Source organism: Prionailurus viverrinus, chromosome A2 (assembly GCF_022837055.1).
Source record: "Prionailurus viverrinus isolate Anna chromosome A2, UM_Priviv_1.0, whole genome shotgun sequence".
NCBI lineage: Eukaryota > Metazoa > Chordata > Mammalia > Carnivora > Felidae > Prionailurus > Prionailurus viverrinus.
In genome coordinates this window covers 9,209,771-9,232,606 of record NC_062562.1, presented here as the reverse complement: position 1 = coordinate 9,232,606, position 22,836 = coordinate 9,209,771, and the positions used below count along the sequence as shown (strand labels likewise).

Genomic DNA, 22,836 nt, shown 5'->3' with positions numbered 1-22,836 from the left:
CTCCGGGCCTGCAGTTCCCTCAGCTGCTGTCCCTGTACAGACTGGCCACGGCATCATGAGAGCTTTCCCTTTAGAAAAAGAAAAACGATTTTTGTGTGCGCATTCTCTCCAGAGGCTGTTTAAGCATAACTTCTAAGATGTCAGTCTGTTTTTGCCCAGGTAATCAATCACAGTACTAGACTCTGGAGGGGACAGAATGAAAATCCTCCCCTCCACCCTGCTATTCGAGTCCACCCCCAACGAATGTCCCCAGTTTCTCAGGTACCTTCCCTGAGTCGCTGCACAAATCAATTTTTCCTTTTACACAAAGGGTATATACTGTGCATTCTGCATTTTCCCCCTCACGTGTGGTGGAAATAGCGAGCTTCCTCATTCCTGTTAGAGTGTGCCTTTATCCTGCCAGGACTACCTAGCTGGATGTGAAGATCCAGACCGGTGTTCAGTGGCCCCTACCTCTCCCCTAGCCATTGTTCTTGCTTCCAGATTCGAGTCCGGGACAACCACTTGCTAGCTGTGTGACCTTGGTCAGGTGACTCAGCCTCTCTGTGCCTCAGTTTCTTCAACTGTAAAACAGGCATAATAACAGTACCTCTTCTAGGATTGTAAGGGTTTTCTGGATATGGAGATAATCCACCCCCCCCCCATACACACACACACACCAGGACCCAGCATAGAAGCACCATATGAGGGACGCCTGGGTGGCTCAGTTGTTTGAGCGTCAGACTTTGGCTCTCGCGATTCGTGAGTTCAAGCCCCACATCGGGCTCGCTCGCTGCTGTTGGTGAGGAGCTTGCTTCGGATCCTCCGTCCTCCTCTCTCTGCCCCTCCCCTGCTCTTTCTCTCAAAAAATAAATATTAAAAATAAAAAGAATAAGCACTGTGTGCCAGTTATTATGTGAAGGTTTCTTATTCCACAGCTGGAAACCCCAAAAGCCTTTGGGAGTGAGTGCTCTCAGCTGAGCTCCAGGAACCCACTTGCCAGGGGATCCCCTGAGACATTCAGCGCACCCTGAGGAAGCTGTACCTGAAGCAGGATCACTCCCATTGCAATCTCAATGTGACAACCAGCTCACTCGAGAGATGCAGAGCACGAGGCTCCAGAGCAGAGCAGCACCTTGAATCCTAACTCTGTCACTCTGCTGTTGTGTATCCCTAGGCACGTGACTTTACCACTCCGAGTCTCAGTGGCCTTTAAAAAAATGACACAAACGAGGCACAGACTTCATAGCGTTCCAAGTGAAAAGTGGGTAAGTTAATGCAGCAGGGAAGAAGAGCACATGAAATTATGAACTTGGCTTCTGTGCACACTCAAGGGGGTGTTGAGTTCAAGTTCTGCTCGCTGCATTCCCGTGAGAAAATGGCAAAACCTCTCAAAGCCTCAGTTTCCTCCCTTATAAAACAGGAAGATCCCAGCTAGCTCTCCCTTCTTACTGCCCCCAGGCCAAAACTCAGTTAACCCCTGAGGTCTCTGTGCCACAGACCTGGCACAGAGCAAGTGTGCAATTAACATGAGCAAATATTTCTAAAGCACTTAGTTGAAAACCTGTCCCGGGTCGTCTTTTTCTTCAATTTTCTTTCTTTTTTCTTTTCTCTTTTCTTTTCTTTTCTTTTCTTTCTTTCTTTCTTTTTCTTTTTTTTATGGAGGCTCTACACCCAACATTGGGCTTGAACTCACGACCCAGAGATCATGAGTCCCATGTTCTACTGACTGAGCCAGCCAGGCGCCCCATGTCCCACGCCTTAAATATTATTCTTATTAGTTATTAATTATTGAGGTACACGGCATAGCACCTGACACGTCGTAAGTATTGTTCATTCCATCAACATTTATTGACCACCTACTGTGGACCCAGCCCCTGTGCTTAATGCTGGGGACACAGCAGTGAACAAACCCAGCAAAACTTCCTGCCTTTGGCAGAGCTAACAGTTGAGTGGGAGGCGCGGCGGGGGGGGGAGGAGAAAATAAGGATAAATAAATAAAACTAATGTACTAGATAATGGGGAGAGTGATGAAAATATGAAACATGGGGGTAGAGAGTTTGGGGTATTTTTAAAACTTTTTTTTAATGTTTATTTTTGAGAGAGACACAGACAGAATGCAAGTGGGTTAGGGGCAGAGGGAGGGAGGCACAGAATCCGAAGCAGGCTCCAGGCTCCGAGCTGTCAGCACAGAGCCCGACGTTGGGCTTAAACTCACGAGCTTTGAGATCGTGACCTGAGCCGAAGTCGGACGCTCAACCGACTGAGCCACCCAGGTGCCCCTTGGGGTATTTTTTTTTTTTTAAACACAGTTAGCGAACGCCTCCTCGAGAAGGTGATATTTGAGCAAAGACTTGAAGGAGGTCACTTCTTCAGGTGGATATGGAGGGAAGGGTGTTCCAGGCAGAGGGAGCAGCCTGTGCAAAGGCCCTGAGGCAGGGGCGTGTCTGAGATATTTAAGGGGCAGCCAGGAGCCCAGTGAGGCTGGAGCAGAGTAAGTGAGGGGTGAGTGGGAGGAAGCGAGGGCAGGGGGTGACGAGGCAGTGGTGCAGGACCTGGGGCCACTGGGAGGACTTCAGCGTTTCCCGAGTGAGGTAGGAACTTGCAAGCATTTTGGTTTTTGCTTTGTCTTAATTTTCCTCTGTTCGGGTGGAGGGTGGGGCGTGTCATTTGATTGTATAACTTCGAGTCCCTGAGACAGATCATCAGACTCTCGAAACTTCAACGCACCAACCTTTTGTCTGAAAAGAGCACAGCGCAAACAATAAGTATCTGTGTTTTCTATTACAATCTAGTTCTTAAAGTACATGTGCTCATCATGCTCTCTCGCACCGACCTGAGCATGCTCCCCTGGTCTGCTGATCCCACACTTGCCCGAGGAGGGGTGGAGGTGGGGCGTCTGATTTCTGAGTTCTCAAACTACAATTATTCGGTCAGACATCTTCCCTCATGAAGGGAGGAGAGACAACCTCAGGAAAGAGCCTCAAGCCCCTGCCACCACCCACCCCCGCCCCCCGCCAACCCTAGTTTCCTGGAGGTCACAAACCATGCCCTAACAATCTTTCCATCACCGGTGCTCACAGCAGTGCCTGGCCCAGAAACTGCCCTCTGAGCGTTTGTCAAATGAGTAATTGAGTGACAAACTGATTCAGACAAGAGGACTGGCCACATCTATCCTGTGACCACTGATGTTAGGGCGTGTGCAGAGGAAAGACAACCCGGCCCTGGGAAGGGTCCCCCCCGTGCCCCACTTGCCCCAGCTCCCACCTGGTAGAAATGGCTGTTCTCTTGGGCTCCAGGAAAAGCCCCTCTTTCCTGGGGTCCTTTTCCCACTTCGTGATTCATGGCTTAGTCATTAGGCACAGTTCCTAAGTGGCAGGTCAACACTAAGCCCTAGGAGACTCAGAGACCCGGCGGCGGGGGGGTGGGGGGGAGGGTTCGTTCCCGAACCCTTACCAAGTCAGAAGTTTTAGGTTCCTGGGGCTGCCGTAACAAGGTGCCACAGACTATGTGGCTTGAAACAACGGTAATTCATTCTTCCACAGGACGGGAGGCCAAAAGTCCGAAACCAAGGTGTGAGCAAGGTTGGTTCCTTCTGGAGGCTGTGAGGAAGATCCGTCCTGTGCCTCTCTGCCCCAGTCCCTGCCTCCCCCTCCCAGGGCCCTCCTCCCCCGCCTGTCTCTGGGTTCTCTCTTCTGTCTCTTATAAGGACGCTTGTTAGATTCAGGGGCCCGCCCTAATCCAGGCTGATCTCATCTCAAGATCCTTAACTTAATTACCTCTGCAAAGACCCTTCCTTATTCCAGATTGGGTCACATTGACAGTTTCAGAGACACGGGCGTATCTTTGGAAGGCCACCATTCAGCCCACTACACTGGGCAAGGCACTGCCCATGACCGTAGGGCTTGGAGGGAAGAGGCCTGGCCCTGGGGGAACAGGCCAGGGGACAGGAGTCTGTCAGAGCTCGAGGATGGGCCATGGGAGCCGAAGCCCCCACCCCTTGAGTCTCTTAGGCACACAAGGGGTGTGAGCTGACAAAGGCTGGGCTGAGGAGTGAGGCCCTCGGGTGCCTGGAACAGAGAGGGTAGGACAGGGTAGGGTGGGGCCTGGCCTGGGTGAGACAGGCCAGTGCCAGAGCCCTGCTGAGGCAGGCCTACAAGCCTGAGGCAGAAGAGAAGCCTGTTGAGAGAGTCTGAGTCAGGAGGGACAGGGCCTGGTTTGCCTTTGCTGGAAGTCCCGGCTGAGGCCCTGGGTGTTTTGTCTCAGTGGGGGCCCAGCTTTCCTTGGGAAGGTATTGGTGGACATCAGTATGACTGGGCCTGCCTCCAGATGGGCTACTTCAGCAAAGGGTGTTTTGTGGGCAGATGGCCTTTTGGTGGGGGGGGGGCCTTCAGCAGAGGAGGGGACAGGACCTGACTTATGAGCTCTCAGGCACCCTCTGGCCGCTGTTGGGGTTGTAGGTCCGGGAATGGAGAGAGGACGGAGCTGGGAGAGATGCCACAAGTCAGCTGCTTGGGGGTGCTGGACGAGGCAAGGGGCCAAGGCGGTGGTGGGAAATCACCAGCGATGCATTTGAAAAAGAGAGCTGCCCATTGGCCCTCCAGAAAACAGTGCTGCTTCAGGGTTTTATCATGACATCCTACAATCCAGCAGCAAAAGGCAGCTGCTCGAGCAGAGTCTGAGAGACCTGGGGCCAGAGGACCCAGCCTGGGAAGGGCCACCTCCTTTGCTTCCCCTCCAGGCCCATCCCGCTGAGACCACGCCTGCCAGGCTGATAGGGGGACCCCAAGCACAGGCCATCAAACTCCCAAGATCACTGTGGCCAGGGCATTGTCCCTCCTTGGTCCTCCCTGTCCCCCATGGCTCAGAGCAGGCCCCACCCACCCAGAGGGGTATCTTGGGGTTGAAAACACCACACCTATGAGTCACTGTTCAACTTCGAGCTAGTGGCTGCCCCTCTCTGAGCCTCAGCCTCCTCCTCTGTAGAATAGGGGTGATATCCAGTGGGATTATTCATGAAAAGCAGGCAGCACAGACCCTGGTACATAGTAAGAGCTTAATAAAGGTGTCTATTTCTATCATGTTTCTATCATGACATACGAGGTCATCTCTGTGACCACAACACCATTTAGTTATAGCAGGTGGTGTTCACTGAGCATTTACTATCTGCCCAACACGACTGTAGGCACTTGACACAGAAGAGCTCATTTTATTCTGACATAATCATAACAGCTTTAGGAGGTGGGTCCTATTATTATTCCCATTTTAGAGAGGAGGAGACTGAGGCACACAGGGCGAAGGGGCTTGCCCGGGGCCACACAGCCGGCGACCAGTAGAGGTGATAGAGAAAAAAGACTGTATCCTACCCCACAACCTGAGGTGGACGAGAGATGGAATAAAAGACATAGAACGAATAGAAGCAAAAGCAAAGCAAAACCATAGAGCGAATAGAAGAAAATACAGAAGAATGACTTTGTGACTTAAGAGAAGAGCCCCTTTAATGAAACATCATGGGTGGAAACCACAAGCGGGTAAGTCCTGTTGTATTGCAGCTGAGAATTTTCTTCCAAGAAAGGATATAATGGTGACACGAATCATCACATGGCAGAATGGGAGAATATGTTCGCAATGCCTCATACTGCACCTACCTCACAGGGCTGTTAAGAGAGTTACACGGCTCAGGAGCACCTGGGTGGCTCAGTAGGTGAAGCGTGCGACATCGGCTCCAGTCACGATCTCACAGTTTGTGAGCCCAAGCACCGCGTCGGGCTCCGTGCTGACAGCTCAGAGCCTGGAGCCTGCTTCGGATTCTGTGTCTCCCTATCTATGCCCCTCCCAGGCTCCTGCTGTCTCTCTCTCTCTCTCTCTCTCTCTCTCTCTCTCTCAAAAATAAACATTAAAAAAATTTTAAATAATAAAAAACAAATAGGTGAAAGTAATTTGAGTAGTTCATTTTATGCAGCCCAATACATCCACATTATTATTATTATTATAACGTAGACAGAATAAAAATGAGTTAATGAGATATTTTACATCTTTTACATCTTTTTACATCTTTTCTTTGTACTAAGTTTCCGAAATCTGGTGTGTATTTTACACTTACGGCACATCGCAATTTGTATTTGCCGTATTTCAAGTGCTCATACCTACATGTGGAGAGCAGAGATTTCGTGTAGGACAGATCGGATGGGACAGGGCACAGCTAGATTCTATGAGGAGCACATGCAAATCAACGAGTAAAAGACGGCAACCCAAGTGCAAACAGGGCAAAGAATATGAACAGGCAATTTACAAAAGAGGAGAAACTGAAGGCGATCAAGCAAATGAGGAGATGCTCAAAGTGACCTGAAATCAGAGAAATGTGAAAGATAGCAATGGTGACATCACTTGACATCGAGTCAGAGTGGTAAAAATCAGAAGCTGGATAAAGCTAACAGCTGGTGGAGATGTGGGTACAGGGGACCCTCTGCACTGACAGAAGGTGTGGCTGGGGGCAGCTAGTCCAGGATGCCACACAGCAACGGACTGTGCCCTGTGATCCAGCATCTCTGCAACCAGGTCTCTCTCCTAGGGAGATTTCCACACAGGTCTCTGAAGGGACATGTCCAAGGCTTCAGTGGCTGGGAGCTGGAGGCTGCCTGATGTCCATCCCCAGGGGACAGAGTCGTAAGACGTGAGGGATGCATCTGTGGAACATCAAGTAGAAATCAGAAGAAAACAGACGCAAGAGATTGACAACACGGATGTATACTGAATTCCTACTGCAAGACAAGCAAACAAGCAAGCAAGCAATACAGTGCTAACTGGAAAAGGAAAGTAAGAAGCCAAATGTAATAGAATACTCACATAAAACAAGGCACATTTTCAAGGAAACATACAAACAGAAAGGTGCACATTAAGCCCATGGCAGTGTTGGACCAGAGATGGGAGGGAATTGGGGGGTATTTTTCCCTAATGTTTATTTTGAAATTTCCAAAGGTACAGAAAACTCACAAGAAGGGGCACCTGGGTGACTCAGTTGGTTAGCATCCGATGTTTGGTTTCAGCTCAGGTCATGATCTCAAGGTTGGTGAGTTCAAGCCCCGAGTCAGGTTCTGCGCTGACAGTGTGGAGCCTGCTTGGGATCCTCTCTCTCTCAACCTTTCTTTCTTTCTGCCCCTCCCCTGCTCCTGCTCGCTCTTTTGCTCTCTCTCAAAATAAATAAATAAACTTAAAAAAAATAAAAGAGGAGCCCCTGGATGGCTCAGTCGGTTGACGGACCGACTTTGGCTTGGGTCATGATCTCATGGCTCGTGAGTTCAAGCCCTGCATCAGGCTCTGTGCTGACAGCTCAGAGCCTGGAGTCTGCTTCGGATCCTCTCTCTCTTTCTCTCTCTCTGCCCCTCCCCCACTCACTCTCTCTCTCAAAAATAAACATTAAAAAAAAGAAAACTTGGGGCGCCTGGGTGGCTCAGTAGGTTAAACACCCGACTTTGCTCAGGTCATGATTTCATGGTCCGTGAGTTTGAGCCCCACGTGGGGCTCTATGCTGACAGCTAAGAGCCTGAAGCCTGCTTCAGATTCTGTGTCTCCCTCTCTCTCCGACCCTCTCCACTTGCTCTCTCTCTCTCTCTCTGTCTCTCAAAAACAAACATTAAAAAAAAAAAAAGAAAACTTAGGGCGCTTGGGTGGCTCAGTCGGTTAAGTGTCCGACTTCGGCTCAGGTCACGATCTCGCGGTTCATGACTTTGAGCCCTACGTCGAGTTCTGTGCTGACAGCTCAGAGCCTGGATCTTGCTTCGAATTCTGTGCCTCCCTCTCTCTCTGTTCCTTCCCCACTGCGCTCTGTCTCACCGTCTCTCTCTCTCTCAAAAATAGAGAATAGGGGCTCCTGGGTGGCTTGGTCGGTTAAGCGTCCGACTTCGGCTCAGGTCATGATCTCACGATCCGTGAGTTCGAGCCCCGCGTCAGGCTCTGTGCTGACAGCTCAGAGCCTGGACCCTGTTTCAGATTCTGTGTCTCCCTCTCTCTCTGCCCTTCCCCTGTTCATGCTCTGTCTCTCTGTCTCAAAAATAAATAAATGTTAAAAAAAAAAATTAAAAAAAAAGAGAATAAAAAATGTATGGAAAAAAAAAAGAAAACTCACAAGAACAGTAAAATAATACCCATATGTTGGGGCGCCTGGGTGGCACAGTCGGTTAAGCATCCGACTTCAGCCAGGTCACGATCTCGCGGTCCGTGAGTTCGAGCCCCGCGTCGGGCTCTGGGCTGATGGCTCGGAGCCTGGAGCCTGTTTCCGATTCTGTGTCTCCCTCTCTCTCTGCCCCTCCCCCGTTCATGCTCTGTCTCTCTCTGTCCCAAAAATAAATAAAAACGTTAAAAAAAATTAAAAAAAAAATAATAATACCCATATGCTTACTTACTCTCCTGGCTTCAGCGACAATTGTTACTATTTTGCCACATTTGCTCACACTCTCTCTCCTCTCCTCCTCTATATTAATACTAATGTATAACATATTATGATGTTGTATATAAGATATATACACATATGATTTTCTTCTGAGCTATTTGGCAGTCGCAACCATCACAAATATACCACTAAAGAATTCAGTGTGTTTCTCCCGCAAATAAGAACATTCTTTTATCCAACCACGGTGCAATGCCCACATTCAGGAAATTTAACCTGGATATGATATTATCTAAGATCCACCCACATTCAAATATCCTCGATTATCCCCAGAATATCTTTTGTAGCTGTTTCATCCTTTTTTTTTTAAAGAAAATTATCAAGGATCCAATCAAGGATTATACATTGATTTTGGCTGTCATCTCTTTGTTTCCTTCAGTCTAGAACAGTTTCCTGGCATTTCATTCATTCACTCCTTCATTCATTCGATGAATAGATTGATTTTCCCTTTCATGACATAGATCTGTTTGAAGAGTCCAGGCACTTTTGGTTTTTGTTTTTTGGTTTGGGTTTTTTTGTTTATTTGTTTGCCGGCAGAATGCCCCTTAATCGGGAAGTATCTGGTTGTGTCCTTATGATTAGACTCAGGTAAACACTTTGGACAGGACCAAGTACTTTGCAGGTGTCCTTCTCAGTACATCACAGCAAGATGCATGTGAGGTCAGCCTGTCCCATCCCTGATGATGTTAATTTTGATCATTTGGTTAAAGTGGTGACTGCCAACTTTCTCCATGGTGAATTTTCTGAGGTATCTTTTTCCCACTGTAATTAACAAGTAATTTGTGGGCTGGTCCTTTGAGACTGTGTGAATATCTACTCCCCCACTGAGGAGCCTAGCCTGAGTTAATTATTCCTCTACTGGCTGCAAAATGGGGATTTTCTCACTCAATCTTTCCTTCGGCACATTTTAGCTGGCACTCCAGACTTTTTCCTCCCCCCAAAGGGGCAGAGGTAGCGCTCAGGTCTAAGCTCCTCAGCAGCTGGGCCCCCCAACCTCTTGAGCTGTAACACTGGGTAAAGAGGTGGCCACCTCTGCGCCCTTGGACAACCCCCACACCCCTCCCTAGGCGCCTCATCAGTCAACAGGTGGATCCAGGTGGATTCTGCTCAGGACTCTGCTGTCCCCGTGGCCTCACATACTGTCCTCTTCAGGTGTGTGGGAGGCAGCTCAGATGCCAGGCACAAGCAGGGCAGTGGGTACAGTCCCACAGAGGACACTGGCCCAGCCACAGCAACCGATCACTCACTGGGGATGGCAGAGGTCAGCAGAACAGGAAGAGAAGGACAATAGCTGTGCCTGTTGCCACGGCAGTGGCAGTGTTTGCCAGCTGGGTGGGGCCGGTCTCGCTCGAAGCCGTCAGTGGCTAAGCCCAGGCCACACTCTCCTCTTCCACTTCTCCCCTCAGTAGGCCCTGGCGGGGCTGGGATGTGCAACAACTCACCCTGGGCACTGCAGAGACCCAGTTATTTAATGAAGCTTGAGCAGAGTCGCAGCTGTTAGGGGCCTCCAAGAACTACAATTCCCAGAACACACAGCAAGCCCCTGGCCCAGCCCCAACTGCCCCAGTGGCCCCGGCTTTGAAGCAGAACAAGGAAATCTCACCTGTCCTGGGAACTCAGCGTCCTGGTCTGCATGAGGTGCGTTCGTGTCTGTGTTTCTTGGACCTCCTCCTGCCTGAGAACTCTCGGTTACAAGCCAAACCTGGCGACGGTGAGATTCACACATGTGTGCTGTCACCCTGCTCTGTGCCAGTCTCAGGACCCGGGCGTGGATGGGGAGCACTGAGATGGAGGAGACAGCCTCATGAAAGAGAAATGGCTTGGGCTGGTTGGGTACCCCTTATAGTCTAGCATCTATTACGTGCTCAGTAAACATCCGCTGGCCTAACCAACAAGCAGACAGTCTATCTCTCCCTTGTCTTCCCTTCCATTACACCATTTCCCCCGGTTTTGCCGGCTCCTAGGATACGGCACTGTCCTGAAATGTGCTGTATCTCTCTGTCCGGCCTCCAGGCCTTCTGCACGCGCTGTTACGTCTACCAGAAGCACACTCAGCTTCCCCGTTGGTGTGTCTGTAGGCCAGAGCCTGGCACGGAGCAGCAGCACATTAAATATTTGACGAGTGAATGAATGAATGAATGAATGCCCTTGTCCATTGTCCATCCCAGGAAGCAGGGACACTCGGGACCCTCCCTATTCATCTCGATCCTCCGCCCGCTCGCCGGCCTGGAATGAATGCCTCCCTTTTATCCGCTCCGAGGATGGCCGGGCCGGGTCGGGGGCAGACCGGGAGGAGGAGGGGATCGGGGGCTGTCCTGGGCCCCCTCCCGGGTCTCCTAAAGGGTCAGCTTTTCCGGACGTGGGGAGTTTACCTCTTGGCGAAACTCAGCCTCGGCCACCTGATGACCAGCCCCCAGTCCCTCCCGCCCCTTACCACCCAGGACACCCCAGACCGACACTCAGCCACCAGCACGTGGTCCAGGGGCCCCAGCTTCCCATTGGCTGCTTGTCTCCTTCCTTCCCCGCGATTGGGAGGGGCCCAGCCTCAGGTCCCCCCTCCGCGCCCTACGGTGGTACAGCCTGCCGTGGCTTAGGCGGGGTGGGAAGGTCCACTGCGCCGCGGCGCGGGGGGAGTGGGTCGGGAAGAGCCGGGCGAGGCGGAGGGATCCCTTTGGAATGTTTCCGTCGAAACCACCCGGGGCGGGGCGGCACGGCGCGGATTGGCCACGAGCGTCGGACGGCCGCTTCTGATTGGCGGGGCGCGGGCGCCGGCCCCGCCCCCCTGGCCGCGGCTGCGGGAGAGGCCCGGCCCGGAGTTTGCGGAGGGCCGAGCGGGGCGCGCGCAGGGTGGCGGCGGCGGCGCAGGTGAGTGCCCCCCGCGGGCGGGGCGCGGCGCGGCCGCTCCGGGGACCCCAGCGCGGGCCTGCGGGGCCGCAGACGCGCGGGGATCCGGCGGATCGAGCGGGGCGGGGCCGGCCCCAGGGACATGGCTGGAAGTCTAGGTTGGGCGCCAGGATGCCCGAGGCCCCTTCCCAGAGGGGCGCCTGTCTTTCCGCTGGGGGCAGGGTCAGACGCTTCCCGCCGCTCAAACGGGGCCGACAGGCCACCCTGCCCCCTGCGCTCCTCTGGACAATCCCCCTCCCGTTAGGGACAGGCGCGGGGTCGGTATTTGTGAGCCCTGCCTGGGCATCTCCCTGGAGGTGGCCTCGTCCCCATCCTCCAGGGCCTAGAGGAACCTGGGGAGGACCGAGGTCCCGACAATAATAATGAAGAAAATCACCCTGGCTGGCACTTGCTGAACGCTTCCATGTCAGGCATTTACCATGCGTATCAGTGGGTCTGAACACCTCATGGAAGGTACGCTTACTTCTTTTAGAGGTGAAGCAACAGACCCAGGAGGTAGAGTGACTTGCCCAGGGTGACACAGCTAGCTAGTAAGTGGCAGATCTGGAACTCGAACCCGTGCTGCAGAGTCCAGATCTGGAGTCTCAGCCACTAGACCACATGGCTCCGTGGCCTCTCTGCTTGCTGCTATCCCCAGCCCCCAAGCATACACATCTGGCCACACCTGCCGGTTTTTGCTTTCCCCCTAAGAGGTCACCAGACATCAGCCCTACTTTGCCTCCCCTGAGCTGGAAAGGCAAGGTCTGAATACCAAGGTCCAAAGAAGAGAGTGACGTCTGTGGGGGACATAGGGGACCTGGATGTTGGGGTCCTTTGCCCCCTGGGCCCCTCTGGGAAGCCTGGGCTGAGGCCCTGGGCAGTAGGCGTTCTCCCGGAAACACCCGGGAGCCGGTTTTTCAAGACTGAATCAGAGGCCTCCCCCTCCCTCCTCCTCTCCGAAGCAATATCCTACTGGAAAGGGGAGGCTGGGTGTGGTGTCCCCCCCTCCCCCAGTTTATGTCAGCCCCCAGGAACCCCCTCCCCTGCTTCCTGCTGCCCCCACTGCACTTCTGCGTGGTTGTGGCGTTGCTAAGTTTCAGGCCCTTCCCAGGGAAGAGAGGGTGGGAATGCTGGGATTCCAGCCAATGTGCTTGGCGCCCAAGCTGACGCTCTTTTCCTCCATCCCTATGTTCAGGTTTGAGGGGAGACCGGGAACGTGGGGAGGGGGTGGCCGTTAGCAACTCCACGGCAGGCATGTTCCGAGGATAGGAGGGCTCAGAGTAGGCGGGATGAGGGCATAAGGCACATCCATTCATTCTACACTTACTGAGCACCTACCATGTGCCAGGCACTGTTGTTGGGACAGAGAACACAATAGTGAACAAGACAAAACTCCCAGCTCTGTGGGAGCTGTCATTCTCGTGGACACAACCAAGTTAACAAGGAAATAAAGATCCCTGCAGACGGGAGAAGTGCTCCGTGCTATGAATAAAATATGAGGGGGTGGCTTGGTAGAATCTGTTGGGCAAGGCGGGGGTGGGGGTGGGGGCTCTTGGAGGAGGTGACTTCAGAGACAGGGTCTGAATGACAAAAAGTAGGCAGCCATGGGAAGATCGGGCAGAGGGCACGGCCAGGGCAAAGGCTCTGAGGCTAGACCGAGCTTGGAATAGTGTGGCTGGGGCACGGGATAAGGCCACAGTGGCCGTTCCGCAGGGGTCTGTGGCTCATATTAAGGAGCTCAGAGCTTTTCTCCCGTGAGGTGGGAACCCGTTGTAAAATTGGAAGCCGGGTAGTGACGCGATCTGGTTTACATTTTAAAATAGAGACACGAAGTTAAATAGCAGCCTAAGACTGGAAGACAAGAGTTCTGCCAGGGCAACGTGTAATTAAGTTCATGGGCCTGAGCTGTCTGGACCACAGGGGCGGTTCCTACAGGCTGGGGCAAGCCAGGGAGGCTGCCTGGAGGAGGTGGCTTAGCATAGGCCTCGGCAGGCAGGCAGAGAGGACTGGGATGTTCCCGGGCAGGGCAGGGGAGGAGGCAATAATCATAATGACAATCATAGTAACAGTTTCCTTAAATTGAATGTCAGGCAAAATGCTTGTTAATGCTAATCAGGTTGTATGCGTGATCTCTTTGGACTCCCATAAGCACCTTGAGAAACAGGAATTCTGCCCATTTTTTCGGATGAGAAAACTGAGGCCCCATCACATGAAGTGACTTGCCCACAGCCACACAGCTGGTAAGTGGCAGGGGTGGGATCTGAACCCAGGCCATCCTGCCTCTTGTAGCCTGAAAGGCAACTTCATTAATCACTCACTTTCTTCACCACCACTATTCCCTCCTCACAGGTAAGGCCATGGAAACTAGCCTGAACCAGGGCAGCAAATGTAGGCAGAGTGAGGAGGCTGGGAACTGGTGATCTGGATGTGGGGGCCCTGGGAAAAGGGGGAAGTTTGAATCTTAGCAACTGACTGAAAGATGGTGGGACAGATGGAACCAGTAGGAAAAATCACCCTTTACGGAACCCTTATTGTGCGCCCACATGCGTGATTTCCTTGGAGCTCAGAGAAGTTAAGACACTTGCCCAGGGTCACACAGCCAGTAAGTGGAAAAGCCAGGTTCCAGACTCATGTTCTCAGCCTCCTGCTAAAATGTATGAGGAGCAGCAGCAGGAGAACCAGGGGAGGGGATGATGAGGATTCGTGGTGGTTTTGTTTGTTTAAGCATCATTGAGTGTGATGAAATACCTTCATACCCCGAGGCAAAAGTTTTGGTTCATTCAGAATTTTCTTTTTTGTCAAATGTTCTGTGAGCGCCTTCTGCGATGGGTGCTGGAGATAGATGGATAACCGATGAAAGGCTGGTCTCTTGGGCGCCTGGGTGGCTCGGTCAGTTAAGCGTCCCACTTCGGCTCAGGTCGTGATCTCACGCTTCATGAGTTCGAGCCCCACATCGGGCTGTGCGCTGACAGCTCAGAGCCTGGAGCCTGCTTCCGATTCTGTGTCTCCCTCTCTCTCTGCCCCTGCCCCGCTTGTGCTCTGTCACTCTCTGTCTCTCAAAAATAAATAAAAACATTAAAAAAAACATTAAAGAAAAAAAAAAAGACCGGTCACTTGAAATGTCTAAGGAGTGCCCGCAAATCAAGAAGAAAAAAGATAGGCATTATGATAAAAAACAAACTGAATGCAATTTTTAAAAGCGGGCAAAGACTTAAACAGGCAGTTTGCAACAGGACAAATCCAACCAGTTCATGAACGTGTTAACAGTTGTTCAGCATCACTGATGATGAAGGGAGTAAAAACGAAACTGCGATGAAAGGTGAGGGAGACACACTCCGTGTCTGTGTGGCCGGATGGAGCACCTACCCTGCACCCAGCACCATGCTGGGAAGTGAGGGCCGAGGATCACAGAGGTGGGGCTTGCGTGTTTGCTGGGGAGACAGTACCCCCTCGAGGGCAGGGACTACAGAGCCAGGCACGGGGACTGGTGGGCTAATGACTATTAGGATCATTCCTTCATCCATCCCTTCATTCATTCGACAAATGCATACTGAGCACCTGCTACACCCCCGGGCACTGTTTTCTGTGCTAAGAATATAGGGATGAGCAAGGCAGACAGACTGCCTTGCCCTTTCCCAAAACAGTGAACGAGAACAGTGGATGAAATCTACATCCCACCTGAAAGAGGTGTGACAGTCTCTGTGTGGATGCCACAGGGCGCAGTCAAGTGCAAAAGCTCGGACACTCGATTGTACCTGGTGTGTTAGAGGGGCAGGGACCGGGCCCGTGTGCCTGGGAGGACCGAGCAAGGGGGAGAGCGGGAGAAGGTGGGGGGAGGGAGGCGATGGGGGCAGGTCTTTTGGGGCGTGTGGGTGGAGGGGAGGACGGTGACTTTTACTGTGAATGAGGTGGGAGCTCCGGGAGGGGTCGAAGCAGAGGACAGAGGTGAGACGGGACTTGTGTTTTACAGGATCATTCTGGCTGCCGTGTTGACCGGAGACCGTGGAGGGTGAGGGCAGAAGCCGGGAGACTCGGAGGAGGCAACCGCACTAGTGTAGGTGAGAGATGATGGGGCTGGACCAGGTGCCCCTAGAGGAGGCGGTGGAGAGCAGACGAATGCATGCGGGAGCGAATGAACGGATGCGTGAGTGTGAGTGCAGCGCACTGGGCTTGGCAGAATCCTGGAGGGCTCCCTGGAAGAGGAGAGTTGAAGGGAGGGAGCGGGAAGTCCCCTTTACACAGAAGAATATCGTTTGGCATGATGTGATCCTCAGCACAGCCTGGCCAGGTGAGTGTCCCCGTCTGCAGAACAGGCATCCGAGGCCCAGGGAGAGCGAGTGGCCTAGGGAACCACTTTGCACGTGGGGGGCAGACAGACCCGAGAGTGCTGCCGGCTTCTGTGGCTTAGGGCGGCTTCTGTGGCTTAGGGTGCGTGGCTTGAAAATGAAACCTGACCTCCTTCCCATTCTGGGAAGCCGGCACGGTCAACCCCTCCTACACCCAGCACTTCTTTAATCCCCCCGCCTTCACGCATCGCTCTCTCTGTTCCAGTTACACTGGCCCCTTGCTGCTCTGTGAGCAGAGTCTGCGAGTCTGCTCAGAGCCCTCCCGCGGCTGCCCCTTGCTCAGAGCGAAAGCCTAAGTCCTGCCTGGGCCCTCAGGGCCCTGCCCGCTCTGCCCTATCCCTCCCTGCCCTCACCTCCTCCTGCTGTCCCCCTCACCACTCTGTTCCAACCGTGCAGGCCCACTTGCTGTCCCTCAAACACATGCCAAGCGTGTCCCCATCTCAGGGCCTTTGCACTGGCGGTTCCCTCTGCCTGGAGCTGTCTTGCCTCACGTCATTATATGGAGGCTTCTTCCTGTCATTCGAGTCTCAAGTTCAGCTTCACCTGCTCAGAGAGGCCTTCCTTGATTTTGTCAGTAGAAGCACTTGTCTTGTTTTATTGTCTTCATAGCACCCTTAGAAATTATACTAGGCTTTTACACATTGGCTTGCTCGCTGCGCATTTCCTCTGGACTGTATGCTTCGGAAAAGCGTGAACAGAACCCCAGCTGGTGTATATGGCACCCAGGAGAGAGTTAGAAAGAGGCAGGCCTTCCTCCCAGCAAACACATCAGCTTGGCATGTAGCTCGACGAGCCAGAGCAGAGGCTGAGTTTCAGTCCCACTCGCCACCTTGGTCGGGTGCTTTTGCACAGTGAACAACCTGTGGAACTGCATACAGTGCCCCTAGTCAGGGACCTTGGTCATCTTACTGAAGGCAGTATCTAAAATGGTGCATGTCATATAGTAAGTATGCGAAAGATACTTATTTGAAAGGAGGGTGGGAGAGAGAAACTGAGAGAATAGCAGTAGGAGAAAGAAAGAAAGTGTATCAGGACAAGTTTTGCTACAGTAACCGACAACCTCCAAAATCTTACTGGCTGAATTCCACAAAGGTTTATTTTTTTAGTCCTGCTACGTCTCCATTGCAGCTCATTAGGGGGTTCCATTCGTCGTAGTCCGTTGTCACTCGGAGCCAGGCTGATGGCGCTGCCACCTGGACAAATGTGTCAGGTCACCCTGCCTGGGAGATGCAGACCCCCGGAGGCTCTTGATCTAGTACTGAAATGCTTCAGCCCAGAAATGCCATGTGTCCCCTCCTCTCACAGCTCATTGGCCAGAACTAGTCATATGCCTGCCCAGTCACAGGGAGGTCAGTAAATGTCACCTGGCCGTGTGCTTTGAAGGGAGAGTCGGAAACTTTTTGTGCACAGCACCAGTGACTGCAACCAGTAGAAGAAGAAGGAGAAACTGGAGGCACCTGGGCGGCTCAGTCAGTGAAGCATCTGCCTCTTGATTTCAGCTCAGGTCTTGACCTCAGGGTCGTGGGCTCAAGCCCCGTGTTGGGCTCCGCACTCGGCGTGAAACCTACTTTAAAAAAATAATAATGAATAAATATCTAGAAGAATGAAGAGAAACGTGACCGCTTTGAGCCTCCACTTTCTCGTTAAGTGGGCGTATTCGTAGCAAAACATTGTCCCCATATCACGACGTCGTGTGAGGGTTAAGTAAGGTCACAGAGCACTTTGCACGGGGTCGTAGTAGCTGTTATATGCTGTGGTTACTTCTGAACCAGTACAGAAACGCTGGACCGGGTTTTGAGCCGAGGCCGGTCTGTTCACCGGGTCAGCAGTGTGCTCCTAGTGGGGGAGGGGCGACCCGAGGCCACCGCCCAGGCCCTGAGCCCGCCTTCCCGCCCTGCAGGTCTCCTGAGTGTGCCCCCTGCTTCTCACCGCTCATGCCGCTGGGACTGGGGCGGCGGAAAAAGGCGCCGCCTCTGGTGGAGAATGAGGAGGCCGAGCCAGGCCGTGGGGGGCTGGGCGTGGGGGAGCCGGGGCCCCTGGGTGGGGGTGGGGCGGGGGGGCCCCAAATGGGGTTGCCCCCCCCTCCCCCGGCCCTGCGGCCCCGCCTCGTGTTCCACACCCAGCTGGCCCACGGCAGTCCCACTGGCCGCATCGAGGGTTTTACCAACGTCAAGGAGCTGTATGGCAAGATCGCCGAGGCCTTCCGGCTGCCGGCTGCCGAGGTACCCACCAGGGAGCCAGGCACCAGGGTCCCTGACGGCGGGCTGAGGCCTGGGCGTGCGTCCTGTCCATGAGCTGCGGCTCAGTTGCTGAAGGTGCAGACGCCGACACCAGCTCCCTACTGGAGGAACTGGTGGGGTCACACTGGGTGCTGAGTTCCCATCAGTCATTAGGGCGCCTGCACCCCAGCAAACTGTGGGGAACTGGAGAGTAGGGCTGGGTGCTGAGTTCCCATTAAGCATTGGGAGGCCTGTGCCCCAGTGGACTGCGGAGATGGATGGCCAGGGCTGGATGCTATCTTCCCATGATGCATCGGGAGGCTTGTGCCCCAGTTGATTATGGGGTCTGGCGGTCAGATGTGAGGTTCGTTTCTCTGGGATGCATTGGGAGGCCTGACCCCAAGGACTTGGGGGGCTGAAGGCAGGGGGACAAGAAGGGCCGCAGTGGGATTGAACAGGAAGTAGATGCAGGGGTCTCAGTAGGGGTGGCGGGTATTCTGTTCCCCTTCATTCATTCCACAAGCCCTTTACTGAGCACCCACTGTGTGTCAGGCTCTGTGCCCTGGAACCAGCACAGAGTTTTTGCTAGGACAGAAATCCGACTCTAGAAGAGCTGCATCCCAGTGGAGGCCAGTCTGGGGGTGGTCAGGCCCCGGGGTGGGGACCCCCAGCCCTTTCCCAGCTCCCTTTATCCCCCCGGGTTATGGTTAGCAAAGGGCGAGGGATGAAGGTGAGGGTTGAGTGTCTCCCCCCATGCAGGTGATGTTCTGTACCCTCAACACCCACAAAGTGGACATGGACAAACTCTTGGGGGGCCAGATCGGACTGGAAGACTTCATCTTCGCCCACATCAAGGGGCAGCGCAAGGAGGTAGAGGTGTTCAAGTCTGAGGAGGCGCTGGGACTCACCATTACCGACAACGGGGCCGGCTATGCCTTCATCAAGGTGCCTGGGGTGGATGGGGACACCCGGGTCCTAAGGGTAAAGATTGGCCGTAGGACCCAAGGGCCGAGCCAAGGGGACTCACGGCTCCTTTCCCCACAGCGCATTAAGGAGGGAAGCGTGATCGACCACATCCAGCTCATCAGCGTGGGGGACATGATTGAGGCCATCAACGGGCAGAGCCTGCTGGGCTGCCGCCACTACGAGGTGGCCCGTCTGCTCAAGGAGTTACCCCGAGGCCGCACCTTCACGCTGAAGCTCACAGAGCCCCGCAAAGCTTTTGGTGAGGGGGCTGCCCCCCGGAACCCCTGTCGTCACCCTATTCTCTTGGGTTCAGGCTACAGTGGCAGGGAGCCACCAGCAGGTGGCGCCCAAACCCAGCCAGCTGCGGTGGAATGGAGGGGTAGCCCCGCCCTGCCCTGGGGAGGGGTGCTGGCTCTCTGCCCAGCCCCCGGAGGGCCAGAGCAAGGAGGAAGTTGCCCCCCCCCCCCCCCCCCCGCACCCAGCTTCCCGGAACCATTAGCCCAGCCAAGCGCCCCCAACCCTGGCGAGCCCCCCCCAGCCTGGAGAGGCCAGGGTTGGCTGCCCTGTGCCAGTACCCCCTCTTTTCCGTCTGGCTTCACTAACTCTCTGGAATGGGCCTGAGGCCCCCGAGGTTGGGGGTGGGGGACTCTCAAATGCTTCCCCCGGCAGACAGGACTGGTCCTTGGCCCAGCAGCTATATCTCCTTGGCCTTGGGGAGAGCAGCTCAAGACCCAGGCCCCACCCCCTTCCTGTCCCTCTTGCCCTGGGAACAGGGCCCCCTTCTGTCTCCCCTCCAGCCTTTTCCATTCTCAGCCCCTGGCTGTCCCTCCCCAGTCCATGCCAAGCCTGAGTCGGGAGTCCTGCCCTCCTGGGGTCACCTCAGGCCCCATCTCCCCAGAGCCTGCAGAAGCTTCGAGAAGGTAGAAGAGGGTAACTGAGGCCAGGATGCCTGGGGTCCTGCCCAGGGCATGCTGGAATTGGGCTTCCCCGACCCTCACTCACCCCTCGCCTGCCTCCCACAGACATGATCAGCGTACGCTCAGGGGGTGGCCGCCCTGGCTCTGGCCCCCAGCTGGGCACTGGCCGAGGGACCCTCCGGCTCAGATCCCGCGGCCCCGCCACAGTAGAGGATGTGGTGAGTGCTCTAGCCCAGCCCGATCCCTCCTTCCCTGCGTACCCATAGGTGGCCGCATCCTTTGTTAGCTGAGGACCTCGGAGCACTAGATGTATCATCTACCTCTGCCACATCCCAGCTCTGGGACTTTTGCTGGGCAAGTGGGCCTCAGTTTCCTTGTGTGTAAAATGGGACGATAACACCCAGGGTTGTGGTGAGGATGAGCTGTGGCTTAATACACAGGAAGTGGTGAAAAGATGGTGCGGCACTCAGTAAGTACGATGGCAAACGTATTCACATCACTGTGGTGTCGCTGTCCCTCCTACCCACCCCCCAGCCCTCAGCCTTTGAGGAGAAGGCCATTGAGAAGGTAGATGACCTTCTGGAGAGTTACATGGGCATCCGGGACACGGAGTTGGGTGAGTGGGGACACCTGGATCTGGGGATGGGTGCGAGTTTGGGGGAGGGGCTTCTAGGTCCTGCGGGGCTGGGTGTCTCCTGGGTACCTCTGCCATCTGTGCTTCCATTCCGCCCCTACCCTTGTCCAGCGGCCACCATGGTGGAGCTCGGAAAGGACAAGAGGAACCCGGATGAGCTGGCGGAGGCCCTGGACGAACGGCTTGGTGACTTTGCCTTCCCTGATGAGTTTGTCTTTGACGTCTGGGGTGCCATTGGGGATGCCAAGGTTGGCCGCTTCTAGGCCTCCCTCCAGACCTCTCAGTGACCTGGCTCCGCTTGGTGGGAGCCCCCTATGGGAGGGACACCGTGGCCTGGACCCCAGCATCCGGCTTGGACCTGGCTCAGCAGCCCGAGGATGATGCAGAGTGGAGGTGGCGCCAGGCCCCTGCCCCACTCCAATCGGTACCACCCCTCCCCAGCTCCCGCCCTGGGTGGGGTCCCCGGTCCCCCCTTGCCCTGTTCCCCACCTACCTCAGCCGGGCCGGGCGCGGGGAGGGACCAGCCAGATTGGGCGTCCACCCCCGCCCGCAACACTTTCCGCATCAGCTGCCAAACTGGTCCCTCTGTCTCCCTGGGGCCTGTTTTGGGGGTCGTGACCTCCCTAGTTTCCTGCTGCAGGGAATGCAGAAGGGGGGCATCCCCCCTCAGCAAATGCAATAACGCCCTCCCCCTCCGCGCCCCCCCCCCCAGAGGAACCCCCTCGCTGTGGAGTCTGTTACCTCTGCATTTGAAATACTAGTCTGCTGTGAACCCCCCAACCTCCCTCCCTCCCCTGCCCCCTGTGTCTCCCTCAGCCCAGCCCCGGACAGAAGGGGCAGGAGGGAGGATGGCGGTGGGCTTTTGTATCTGAATTTGCTGTCTTGAACATAAAGAATCTATCTGCCGTTGGACCTGTGTGGCGGCTTCGGGGTGGGAGAAGGGGGTGAGCCAAGGCTGGGAAAGAATGTAGCAGCTGAAATCCATCCCCTTCAGGCTCCAAATTGAATTAGGAGCCTGCCTGGGCCACCCTCCCCCCACCCCCCACACCCGTTCTGCCTGACGAGGTTTCTGGCCGTGGGCCACCAGGCTTCCTGTCAAAGGCTGGAGCTTCTCGGCCTACTGGGGTTCAAGTCTTGCTCCCTCTTGAACGAAGCTCCCGCCACCTCAAGCCTGAGGCGCGCCGTGGGCGCAAGACTGTGGGCTACAGCCCGTCCCAGCCCCGGGGCCGTGGGGAGCACCAGGGCCCGGAGGGGTGTGGAAGCCTGGCTTGGGAAAAGAAAGATGGCGGGCCCAAGATGGAGGCCTGCCAGGGCAAATGCTGTGGGCAGGAGCCCTGCCCCCCAAGACCGAGGGGAGCAGTCATGACGGAGCCCCCACTCCTGCCCGCTCTGGACGTGTGGGGTCCGCTGGCGTCCACGGTGCACCATGTTTTGCACTGGACATAAACCCCGCGTGCTTGTTTTGACAACCCACTTCATCCTCAAGGATTTGAGTGGGGATCGAGGAAGGGGGGTGGGACCCTGGCCAGACCTGGAGGGAAGGGCAGGAATTGAAGCAAGGGGGGCCAGGCCAGAGGTCCCGGCAGGAATGTGTGAGCTCAGCCCGCTCCCCTCTTCCATCCCTATTTCCAACAAGAGGGTGAGGGGCCTGCCCAGGAAAGGGCAGCTGGGAGGACCGGCTAGGCCTGGGGTGTGCGCGCGGCCCGCAGTTGTGTTCTTGGGGTGGGACGGAGACGGCTGATGTTGGGGTCCCAACACCCACGGGTGCCCCCTGTGTCTGTGCTGGTAAACAGCTCGGGTCGCGCCTCCGTGTTTCGAGAGTACGACTGTGTCTCTCGGGGAGTTGGCCGTCTGTGACTCTGCTGAGGGAAGAACGTGACTGTCTCCGTGTTCCCGGGTGTCTGTGGGTGTAACTGGCGGCACCTCTGTGTGGAGGGCGGCCAAGGAGGCGCGTCTCGACGTGGCCGAGGCCGCGAGCGAGGGTGTCCCTGCGCTTTTCTGTTTGCGGGGTAGGTGTTGACCAGCTAGATCCCAGGATGTCCAGGAGGTGCAACCCATTGTGTCTTGGGTGCATGCAGTGTACCGGTGGGCCCGTCTCGGACTGTGAGGGGGTGTCTCCGGGTGATACAGACTGTGGCTGTCTCAGTGCTGAGACTGGGTCCCGCAGCGCTAAGGGGCCTGCGTTTCAGCGCGTTGGGAGAAGTCTGAGCCAGTGACTGTCGGGGCATCTCTTGGGGGGGGACACTGTCTCAGTGAGTTCACGGGTAGGACGACAGGTGACCCCAAGGCTTTGAGGAACGTGGCTGCTGCTGTGCTGGGGACAGAGTTGACAGTATCTGATCTCAGGGTGTTAAGGGGTATGATTGTGTTGTTTTAGGATGGGAGACTGTGTGTGTGTGTGTGTGTGTGTGTGTGTGTCCCCTGCTTCTCAGGGCAGGAGGGGAGG

At 55.0% G+C, this 22,836-nt stretch overlaps 1 protein-coding gene and 1 long non-coding RNA gene across 9 annotated transcripts; one reads left to right on the top strand and one right to left on the bottom strand.

Moving 5' to 3' along the window:
- Nucleotides 1-5,909: 5,909 nt before the first annotated feature.
- Nucleotides 5,910-11,084, bottom strand: LOC125156427 (uncharacterized). 2 transcript variants are annotated; one of them, XR_007148606.1, is made up of 3 exons: nucleotides 10,883-11,084; nucleotides 10,029-10,207; nucleotides 5,910-6,665 (listed from the first exon to the last, which is right to left on the bottom strand). It is a non-coding gene; the product is annotated as an uncharacterized LOC125156427 (long non-coding RNA). The 2 variants fall into 2 exon arrangements; XR_007148605.1 differs by having other exon boundaries at nucleotides 10,798-10,901.
- An 80-nt stretch (nucleotides 11,085-11,164) lies between these two features.
- On the top strand, nucleotides 11,165-22,780 carry GIPC1 (GIPC PDZ domain containing family member 1). Of its 7 annotated transcripts, none has more exons than XR_007148566.1 (10): nucleotides 11,165-11,290; nucleotides 13,425-13,548; nucleotides 15,279-15,366; nucleotides 17,555-17,876; nucleotides 18,633-18,818; nucleotides 18,918-19,098; nucleotides 19,862-19,974; nucleotides 20,291-20,372; nucleotides 20,502-21,296; nucleotides 22,776-22,780. XR_007148566.1 is itself a non-coding variant. In XM_047842362.1 (8 exons), the coding sequence occupies exons 3-8, from the start codon at nucleotides 17,589-17,591 to the stop codon at nucleotides 20,651-20,653; spliced, it is 1,002 nt and encodes a 333-aa protein (XP_047698318.1). In that variant the 5' UTR covers nucleotides 12,870-13,548; nucleotides 15,279-15,366; nucleotides 17,555-17,588; the 3' UTR covers nucleotides 20,654-21,302. The 7 variants fall into 7 exon arrangements, 1 of the variants encoding a protein (XP_047698318.1); XR_007148568.1 differs by having other exon boundaries at nucleotides 11,208-11,290; nucleotides 13,458-13,548; XR_007148571.1 differs by lacking the exon at nucleotides 13,425-13,548 and having other exon boundaries at nucleotides 11,226-11,290.
- Nucleotides 22,781-22,836: the final 56 nt, after the last annotated feature.

What these genes read in the sequence shown, in the direction of transcription:
- GIPC1 (XM_047842362.1), top strand. Translation starts at nt 17,589, where the DNA reads ATGCCGCTGGGACTGGGGCGGCGGAAAAAGGCGCCGCCTCTGGTGGAG. An exon ending in CCGGCTATGCCTTCATCAAG is followed by an intron (nt 18,819 to 18,917) that starts GTGCCTGGGGTG and finishes CTTTCCCCACAG; the next exon opens with CGCATTAAGGAGGGAAGCGT. An exon ending in CATCCGGGACACGGAGTTGG is followed by an intron (nt 20,373 to 20,501) that starts GTGAGTGGGGAC and finishes ACCCTTGTCCAG; the next exon opens with CGGCCACCATGGTGGAGCTC.